This window comes from Anser brachyrhynchus (assembly GCF_964034855.1).
Source record: "Anser brachyrhynchus genome assembly, chromosome: 11".
NCBI lineage: Eukaryota > Metazoa > Chordata > Aves > Anseriformes > Anatidae > Anser > Anser brachyrhynchus.
Window position 1 is genome coordinate 10435080 of NC_137706.1, and position 10409 is coordinate 10445488.

The 10409-nt window shown below is 46.3% G+C and overlaps 2 protein-coding genes across 7 annotated transcripts in view; one reads left to right on the forward strand and one right to left on the reverse strand.

Annotated features, from left to right (window-relative positions):
* LOC308200867 (uncharacterized protein) overlaps positions 1–496 on the reverse strand; it is a 104802-nt gene extending 104306 nt beyond the window's left edge. For all 5 annotated transcript variants that reach the window (XR_013955882.1, XR_013955883.1, XR_013955884.1 and 2 more), the window contains exon 1: positions 368–496. The gene's annotated coding sequence lies outside the window, so the exon portion shown is untranslated. The remainder of the gene's footprint in view (positions 1–367) is intronic.
* A 130-nt stretch (positions 497–626) lies between these two features.
* On the forward strand, positions 627–9910 carry ADPGK (ADP dependent glucokinase). 2 transcript variants are annotated; one of them, XM_080607306.1, is made up of 7 exons: positions 627–952; positions 3749–3974; positions 5182–5244; positions 5771–5891; positions 6406–6602; positions 6793–6891; positions 7472–9910. In XM_080607306.1, the coding sequence occupies exons 1-7, from the start codon at positions 738–740 to the stop codon at positions 8021–8023; spliced, it is 1473 nt and encodes a 490-aa protein (XP_080463432.1). In that variant the 5' UTR covers positions 627–737; the 3' UTR covers positions 8024–9910. The 2 variants fall into 2 exon arrangements, with proteins under 2 accessions (XP_080463432.1, XP_080463433.1); XM_080607307.1 differs by having other exon boundaries at positions 7475–9910.
* Positions 9911–10409: the final 499 nt, after the last annotated feature.

Sequence of the window (10409 nt, forward strand, 5' to 3'; positions counted from 1 at the left end):
AGAATTGAAGGGGTTGGAAGGGACCTCAAAAGGTCATCAGGTCCAACCCCCCTGCCAAAGCAGGTTTCTTAGAGCAGGCTGCCCAGGTAGGCATCCAGACGGGCCTTGAATATCTCCAGAGAAGGAGACTCCACAACCTCCCTGGGCAGCCTGTTCCAGTGCTCCATCACCCTCACTGTGAAGAAGTGAAGAAGTTCTTTCGCATGTTGGTGCGGAACTTCCTGTGCTCTATCTTGTAGCCGTTTCCCCTTGTCCTATCCCCACAAACCACTAAAAAGAGGTTGGCCAAATCCCCCTGTCTCCCACATCTCAGGTATTCATACACATTGATGAGACCGACACACCACAGCGCTTGCTCCCCGCTGACCTGAGGGGCCGAGGCCAGGCTCCTTGAGGCCGGATGGAGGAGCCCTGGAGGCCGGAGGCAACCCTGAGTCGCGCTGAGGGGGCCCGGGGCTGCCCCGCCCGCCATTTCCTCTCACGAAGCGCCGCCGCGCTGGCGCTCCCCCGGCCTTATTCCCGTAGCTCAGCTACGCCCGCCGCACCGCCGCACCCTGCCGGAGGTACGTAGAATACGCAGCGTTAGGAGAGGCTGCGCACTCGGTGTAGAGACCGCCTCGATTCCCGAAGCGGCTTTACGGCAGCCGGCGCCGGGCAGAGGCGGGGCGCTACGGAGGCGGCGTAAGGAGGGGCGGCCGCCCGCCTTCCCCTCAGACGTGGCGGCGGGGGCGGCCGCGATGTGGCGGCGGGCGCTGTGCGTGGGGCTGCTGGCCGTGGCGCTGGGCTACCTGTGCCTGCTGGGCCCCCAGCTGCCCCCCTCGGCCCTGCGGCTCCTCCCCGCCTCGCTGCTGGGGGGACTGCGCCGGGCCCGCTCCCTCGAGAGCCGCATGGTGGCGGCCTGGCAGGCGGCCATCGTCCGCCCGGCGCGGGGCTGGGCGCGCGTCGCCGTCGGGTAGGTCACCTATGTGTCTGAGTGCGTTTATAGCTATATATATACACCTATATGCGTGGGTGTGAGGGGGGGTGGGCCTCAACTGCCACACGGAGCTGTCACCTTATGCTGCATTGTGTCAGCTATCGCGTCGTGTCACCCCTCGTGTCACGTCGCCCAGTGCATCGCCAGAAACCAACAGCGAGAGCCCAAGTGGCGAGCAAGCAGCTTGTGGTGGCCTGGAGGTGCTGTAGGGTGGATGACCCCGCTTTGGGACGGAGCGGGGACACCGTGGGCTGAGGTGTGAGGTGCCAGGGTCAGGCAGCTCCTGAGGTGGCAGCTGGTGAGCGCAGGTGTGAGCCCCTGCGGCTTGTCTGAGGGAGGTGACGGGCCGGAAAGCCTCAGGTAGGGGGGCTGAAGGGTGCTGCGTGGTTCGGGACAGGTTGGCAAGCCTGACTCGGGAGACCTTGTCCCCTGTTCGCTGGCCTGTAAAACAATTTTATACACAGAGGCTGAGTGAGTGGCTTGGAGCTACTGGGCCGTTCCTGGAAGGTGGCGATTGGGGAGCATGGACTGGCAATAAATAGGTGCGAGAAGCAGGTTTATGGAGTGGGGCAGGGAGTGAAGCCGTCGCGATAGGAGAAAATGAACTGGGTAAAGGCAGAGATGGCAACGTAAGCAAAGAAATGGGAGAGGGAATGGTGAGGAGCAAGTGGTAGACATCAAGAATACCTGTGTGTACATGGGGAAATCCAACACCCTTTCTCTTTTTAAACTGCAAAGAGGGTAAGGGGAAAGTTCAGGAATATCACATTGATCTTAAAAGCTGGGGTTAAGTGTGACCATTAATCTTGCTGTTATATATAGCACTTGACTCACTTTCTTTTAAATAAAAGGATGTGACAGGATAACTTGACTTTGATGCAAGGTTTGGCCTCCAAGTGTTGGAAAAAGTTATTCAGCGTAATGGCTGCATAGCTAATGTAGGATTAGTTGGAGTCTTGCTCTTGCAGTATGGTCGATGCAAAGTTTCTCCCCTGAATATGTGACACTTCTAGTGTCCCCTTTAGTCTTCTCTTATGCCATGCCTTCATTGGAAAAAAGACAGTTATCTTCAGTTTAGTCCTTTCTTCTTTGCTTTAAAGGGACTGAATATATATAAATAGATAGATACACATAATAGATACACACCCCAAACACCCAGGGCCTCAATGTTCAATAGCAAAATAAGTTCATTAGTAGCATATCCCTGCTGTTAGGGCAGTTTATTAAAAGCAGTAAGTGCGTTAGCAGAGGAATGGCAGGGAGGGAGAACAAAGACAGCTGGAGGATGATTAGAAGGGTCTCACTTGAAAGAGCTGTGACTTGCTTTCTGTCCCCTTGCATCTTTAATGATCCATTAAAACATAAGATTGCTGCCCTTTTGCTGCAGTGAGTTTGTGGCTAAAATGCTGTTGAAGCTTATTGTTTCTTTCTTTTGTCTGCTGTGCAAGGGGATTTTTCTCCCTTAGTATGTGATGCAGAGTGCAGAGGATTTCCAATCAAATAGGAGCTGTGTTACTTTGTGCACTGAAAACCCTTGAGGTTTTTAATGTCCTTTATTCAGTGTGATGCAGCCCAAGTCGTGCATGAAAGGTCACCGATGAGGAGGAAAGGCTGTGCGTTTCGAGTTGACATTGGTATTTGGAGTGTTGGAGACAGATGCAGAGCAAGCTGAAGATCCTGGGAAAGCTTTATAGGTTGTTTGGATCACTGTCATGGAAGCATGGGGCAAAGGAACAGCAAATGCCCTTAGAGCAGTTCCAGAAGATGCTATAGTAATTGCTCACGTGATCTCAGTAAATATTTTGTTTATATTAGTGTCTCTCTGAAACCAAGGAATAGGAATGAGGGCAAGCACTCATGAACTTCCCATAAAATACACCAGTAGAGCATTTAAGATGTTTCCTGCGGGCCTGGTTCCAGTGCAGAAACTTTCCTGTTCTCTGCTCTGAATTGGGCTCGCTGTGTTTAAATTGCTGTAATTTATAAAAAGCGGGGACTGGAAGGTTTGAGCGGCAGGTCTGATGTCACCTAAGGCTGGATCTGCCGAAATGGTTCTTGTAACTTACCAAGTGGTGCTGGATTTTTCTCCTGCTTCGCTATTTGAGAGAAGGAGACATGCTACTTCTGGAAATTGGGGATGGTTCTTTTGAAATTGCAGTCTTCAAATGTTTTGACTGAAAAGTGGCTCTCTTGACTTCTTGTAAACAGAATCACTCCAGGTACAGGGTGTTTGTGTATGTGCTTTTGCTTTTTATTAGCAGTAGTTGAAACTCAAGAGGCTGATCTAGTGGGCTGAAATACTTTCAGTTTTGTTTTTAACAGTTCTGAATTGCCTGCAGGTTTTAAACCAGAACTAGAACAATAAAAGCTTCTTTATTTTAAGAATTAAAAGTTAAAAATGCTATTATTATTGTGCCTGCTCTTTTTAGAGCAAGCCTAAACAGCAAGCAAAGTGCAAAATGTAATGCAACATTTACAACCACCTTTAAACATGAACAACTTACACTTTGTTTTAATTTAGCAGAATGTTCAAAATCCACCTCTTCAGTGCTGTGATGGAGCACAATAAAGAGAGCACTTCAGTAAAAATTTAGAAAATTCATATCCCTGTGGGAATTATTTTTTTTTTAATTTGGTTGGTTGTTTTTCCTGAGGGCTGCCCAGATTTAACAGCAAACATCGCTGGCTGGGAAGTGAAGTCATTGTATTGTGTCCCAGGCACCCTAACGTACGCTGGCTTTCCCCACGATGCATTTTCCTTCTCTCTTTCAGCGTCAACGCCTGTGTGGACGTGGTTCTGTCTGGCGTGAAGTTGCTGGAGGCGCTTGGTCTTGAACCTGGGGATGGAAAAAACCACGCTGTCCTGACCTCCCGGCAGGACCTGAAGGAAGCATTTGCACACTTCATGGAGAAAGGGGCGGCTGCCGAGCGCTTCTTCAGCGATGCGGAGTCTTTCCATCACATAGCACGGACAGCCTCGGAGTACCCAGGTGCCCAGGTATGTCCTCCATGAGAAGCCAGGTTTTGAGAAGTACAGTTCTTACGTTCTGCAGCGTTGGTGACTTTTGTTCTCTGTCTAGTGAGAGCTCTAATCGTTTAGGAAAAAACAGAGAACAGAACTCTGCACCTGCCCCAAACTGAAGGGTTTTGAATGGTCTGTCCCTTGCTTGCCTTTCCCAAACTGAAATACCAGCCCAAGATTACCTCTGTAAGGATAGTACTGAAGACATTTTTATGTTTTATGGGAGCCAGATGGGATTGATGCTGTAAAAGAGGCTCTAACATCTTGTAGTGAGGCAGGAAGTAAGGAAAAAATCCCCACATGAGAAGTTATGAACACACTGATCAGCTCTAGGACCTTAATGCAGGGTTTAAATTCTCTCTAGAAGTAGGGATGATGAAAAGAACTCAGTGATTTTCCTGAAGCTTCGCTTTCCAAAAGCAAAGCTCTGTTGCTCTAATTTATGCTGGGTCTTCTGAATCTAGCTGGATATCTGCTTGACAGCTAATTTCTACGGACTATTTAATGCTGCCTTATATGCAGTTTGCCAGCTGCTTTTGAAAATCTGGCCTTTTATTGGTCAAGACTTTTGCATGTTGGCTTGTTTCTCGATGTTTGCTGTGTGGGCTTTCTGGAATCACTTGATTATCAGCTGTATCTTTCTACAGCTTGTTTTCTGTCACCTCTTGGCACCTGTGGTCCTCGTGACAGATCTATGTTCTTCAGATTCAGAGCTCACATAGGTGTTTTCTTACTAGAAAGTTTGACCTTTCTTACCTAAGAAACTTTCACAGTTCTGCTCACTTTGTGTGGGCATAGATGGCAGGTTTAACCCTGAAATACTGTAGTTTTCAAATGACTGCTTGTTTGCCTGCTGATTTAAAAAAAAAAAACAAGTTACCAATTGCCACAGAAAATCTGCACTGAAGTAGGAGGGACTGTTAGTTAAAAATTAGTTGATTTGCACAGGGCTGTGAGTTACCTGAAGGCAAATATTTAGAGTTTAAGAAGAGAACGCTTAAGTTGTTGGCATTTGACAGTGAATTGTAAAATTGTTTTGCCTTCAGCCCCACTAAGCTTTCCTAAATTCTCTAATGCTGGAACCTTTCTAGAAGCTAAAATCTGAAGCCTGTACTAAGGACTAAGCACGTGTAAAGCTATCAAAGCAAGGGAATGCCCATACCTGCCTCGATCTGTTTTACAGCTTTACGTAGGAGGAAACGCTGCTCTCATTGGTCAGAAGCTTGCAGCAAATCCAGACCTGAAGGTAGGTGTGCCAAAAGTTTTATGCTCTTCACTCGGCTTTAAGGAGTCTCAAATCTATTCTTTATGTAATGGTTTACAGTTTATTGCTCCCTTGGAGTTACTGGCTTCTGTCTTAACCTTCTTTCTAATAAAACAAATACGGATCCCTGTGCTGTGCTGACTCTTAATTTTTGCTTATTTAATAAAAGCGGCTTCTTGTTTTCACATGGTCATGTGGAGGCCACATGGTTCGAAACAGATTAGTGTAAGGTCCTCCATCTTTCAGTGAGCTTGCAAGAGTGAAGAGAGTTTGGTTCTATAGCTGTGATGTCTTAAGTATTTCTGTACCGCACATAACAAATCCTGAAAGGAAATATATTTTCCTGTAAGAGAACTATCTTGCTCATCAGCAATACTGGGAAGAGATGAAATGTGGGACTAATGCATGCATAGAATGGCTTCACACAAAATGAGATGGCTACTTCAATGCACTGAAATGCTGGCAGGGGACACGGCAGGGATCCTTGATTGTTTTAATTGTTTTCTAGATCCTCCTTTGTGGCCCAGTTGGTCCCAAGCTCCACGAACTACTTGATGACAATGTGGTTGTGCCACCTGAATCCATGCAGGAAAGAGATGAATTCCATCTCATCTTGGAGTATCAAGCAGGTACCGTGCCAAAGGCTGAATGTTGGATGGAACCCTGACCATCGCTAAGAGATGCCTGGTTTTACAGTTTTCTTTTTTTTTTTTTTTTTTTTGAATTGGTTAAAAGGACTGTGTAAGTTATCAGTACTGGCAGCTGTCACTGGGCTAATCTGGTAATTCTGTGCGCTGCAGGGAGCTGTGGTAGGTGAGCAAACATCTTAAACTCCTTTGAAACTTTATTCCTTTGTAATGCAGTTACTGTAAATACTGACTCATGCTGCTGTGCTGCCATCCCCTGGGTTCTGTATTCTTGTACGCTATGGCCTATAAAAACCAGGTATACTTTTTGTTTTGTGGTATATATCCTAAGCAGACCCGGAGGTATAATTCTGCTGCCAATAGCTGTTAATTGGGTGCAGTCATGGTATGAAACCGTGCCTTCAGATTCCAGCAGGATATCCCAAAATGATCTGTAGATATGTGGTTTGATTGGCTTCTCTTCTGAGTTGGTTCGCTCCTCTTTGCTTCGCCCTAGGTGAAGAGTGGGGACAGGTGAAAGCACCCAATGCCAACCGCTTCATCTTCTCCCATGACCTATCAAATGGCGCCTTAAATATGCTGGAAGTGTTCGTGTCCAGCTTGGATGAATTTCAGCCAGATCTTGTGGTGCTCTCAGGACTTCACATGATGGAAGGCCAGAGCAAGGAGATGCGACACAGACGACTAATGGAGGTAAGATACTTAAATCTCCTTAATTTCCATTCCAACAAATGCTCCATAGCAAACTCCGAGCTTCCCAGGCTTGAACTTGTAATAAGGTGCATCTTTTTCTGTCTCTCACAGTATGCACCCCTTCGTTCCTTCTGTTTCTTTTCAAATGCGTTTTAGGTGTTGTTTTTCACCTTTTCCTCTGCCCTTGCAGGCTGTGGCCTCCATCTCTGACATCCCTACTGACATTCCTATACACCTGGAGTTGGCCAGTATGACTGACCAGGATTTTATGAGCAACATTGTGCATCAGGTAACAAAAAGGACATGCTCTTTTCATCAGTTTCCTTTTCTTTAGTATCACAATGCGCAGACTGGTAGATGAATATAGAAATAAAAAAATAAAATGAGGCTTATCCATTTGAAGAAAAATTGAGAAGATGGATTTAATGTCTGCTGATGCATTCTGAACAGTTTTTCTTTACTGAGCTTACCAGTCTCCTCTGGGCAGCAGAGAACTGCAATGACTTGTGGCCTAGCAGAGGCCAGATCTGTTTTCTTTAGCTCACAGAGGGTATTCCTTTTAGAAGGGTCTGACTGTGAGGTTTCATAGAGGAGGTATCTTAAAAGGCTTTTGGTTGATCATCAATTCAGGGTTTTTGCAGTATTTCTTTCCTGCAAATCCCAATGTTTCAGTTGACACAGCTCTAATCCCAGCATTATGTTTCATGTGGATGTGATGTTCTGTTGCTCTTTAATGTCAAAGTGCACATCTAGAAAACGAATTTCAGAAATAGCCAGCAGGCTGTGATGCACTTTGGTAAAAACAATACTGTGAAGGAGAACCCAGAAGTCTGATCTGTCTCTGAAGGAAGAACTGTTGTTCCTGTTAGCAGGTCTTTCCCCTGGTGAACTCCATCGGGCTGAACGAGCAGGAGCTGCTCTTCCTCACGCAGTCGGCCTCTGGTCCCCACGCCTCCCTTGCTTCCTGGAACGGCATCCCTGATGTGGGCGTAGTCAGCGACATCCTCTTCTGGGTCCTGAAGGAGCACGGGAAGACTGCGGACCGGGCCTCTGATCTCACACGCATCCACTTCCACACCCTGGCCTACCACATCCTTGCCACGGTGGACGGGTTCTGGGGCAACCAGGTTGCTGCCGTGGCTGCTGGAGCTAGAGCGGCAGGGGCTCAGGCCTGCGCGACCGAAACCATTGACACCAGCAAAGTCTTTCTGAAAGCTCCTCTGGAGTTTGTGACCTCCCAGATAGAGGCACCTTCCAAAATATCCTTAAATCCAGATGAGCCAGTAGTGCATTGGCACAGAGAAGGCATCTCATTCCATTTCACACCCGTTTTGGTGTGTAAGGATCCTGTCCGGACCGTGGGACTCGGGGATGCTATTTCAGCTGAAGGACTGCTATATTCAGAAGTGTATCCTCAGTAGGAGGCAAAGGCCCTCCTTTGTCTCCAGTACTGTATGGTGTCTGAGGAACCATGCTCTTCTCATTAGGATTTCAGGCAGCGGTGATATAGGAACAGAATCAGGGTGTGCTATGTTTTCTGGACATAAGTGAAAAAGAGCCAAAGAATAATTCCAGGTATAAACTGTCAGATACATTCCAGTCACTTTGCAGCAACTAAAACATTTCACGTTGAAGTGCAGAGGTTTTAGTATTTAATGTGAAAATTGGCTTTTCTTTGCCTTAAGCATGCGGGGAGGGGAACAAATGCCAAAATGCCTGTCTGGAGTAGGTTTGCTCTTTGGGTCTTGTCTGTTAGTGCTGGAAAGTGCTGCAGCCAGGAGAATTTCTTGTGTGTGGATCCCAGGCTGAGCACAGCAGTGCTCGGCCCTGCCTTGCTTCTGATAAAGTAAAAATAAAAGGCTCTTGCATTATCTCCTCTCAGCACATTGCTACATGGCAAGAGCCAACCTTCCGTTTGCTTGGTGCGATGATGAAATCTATTACTGACAAAATTACCTCTCAACCTCAGCGCCCCTCGTGCTGGAGGGAGCCGCAGCCCTGAAATGTGACGCATGCTGTACCTCCTCCCCACGTGCACAGAGGAAACCAGACTCAAGGCAGTGTAGGTGATTTTGGGTCTCTTGTCTCTGCGATTATTGGTATTCAACTGAGTCCTAGTTGCCTGTATTTAATTTGGGGGCAACTAAAAGTGAAGATAGTCTGGGTTTTTATTTGGGAACACAGCTTTATTTTATTGTCAGGTAAACCATAAAACGTTCCCTGTGTCTGCTGAACACTACATGCCAAGCGTTTCAGCCAGAGGGGCTCACAGCTTGCTTTCTTTGCTAACGGCAGGTGCTTATGTCTGGTATTTTCCATCCGACAGAAAAGCTATTGAGTGCTGGAGACTTTTTTGTTTGTTTGTTTGAGAACTGATGTGCAATCTTTCATCTCCCTGCTTTCCATTCAGAAGGGTTAATTTATTAGGGAAGGGCCCTCTGGAGGCTCAAAAGCTGCAACAGGTAAGACAGATGTGAGGAGCTTTTTATTGACTTTGACTAGGTCACTAGGCTGTCTTTGCTCCGGACAGCCTTTGAAATTAAAAATAGAGGAGTCAAATCATCTACTATCATCGCCTTGCTAGTTTAGAAATCTTGTTAAATACTTTGTTTGTATTTTTTACCTCTTGGTAGTGGCACACCATTGATTGCACAGCACCAGCGTTCTTTTGTCTCTTTTCCAGCATGATTTTGTCTCTGACTGTTTCCAGGACCTTCAAGCCCATTCCCATAGCAATCATACACTTTTTTTTTTTCAGTGTAACTGAATTAAATGCAATCAGCGTGTCTATGCAAGTCTGCACTGTACCAGAATTTGTAGGGTTCACTTTTGGTCAGTCTTTGCATCTCAGCAGCAGGGAGGAGAGAATATTACCAATTAGGCTGGCCTGATCTCTTTCAGTAGGGCTATCACATTGCCGTCAGTGATGTTCTCCTGTTGGAAAACGCGATTGTGAATGCTCTGTAAGGATAAAAATTGACAGCTGTTGTAACTTGTACTGACTCAACACAAAATGCTGTCTGTCAACGTGTATTTAACTTCTCCTTTCCCTCTGAGGAAAGTCTTACGTGTTGCACCAGAGGAGAAATACAGGCAGCACTGTTCTTCCCTGTAGCTTATCCCATCCTGGTCTTCCACTGAGTCTCAGTATTTGTCTCAATGCAGGATTTTCTTAAGACTGAAAGGCTTTCTATTCTTTGTTGGTGTTTTGTTTTAATTTATAAATTGTAGCATGGAACTTAAGAGTTCTGGTTTAGTCTTCCTACAGAAAAAATAAATAAAAAATTTCTCCTTTCAGCCATCTAAAAGGTCTGAGGCCATTAGCGGGGTTATTTGCAACCTTTGATCAGAGCCTTCTGGTACAACACCGCTGGGACCACCAGTGGCCACGCATCCTGCCAGCTGGAGAAGTAATCCTTTGCTTACGATAGGTCCCACTTTCCTGACGTTGGGCCAAGCTGTGTGGATTCTCGGGTTGGAAATGAAACAAAACTAAATACACACAAGCTGTCATGAGCAATAGTCCTGCTGCTCTGTTTCCCTTCTCTCTTCCAAAAGCATTTGCTGAGATACGAGGCCAGTTGGGCTGTGATTGTCTTTTGGCCATTGAAAATCAGGTAACTGCGCCATCAGAACTTCTCCCAAGGGTAAGGCATGCTTACACTAAAACGAATGTTACAGGCTTAAATTCAGGCTATTTTTAAAAACTAATTTGAATAAATAACTGCTGTAAGTAAGTATGAAAAAGGCAATTATTGCTTAAGAATTCATCTGGGCCTAAAAAAACTAACCATGAAGCAATGACTC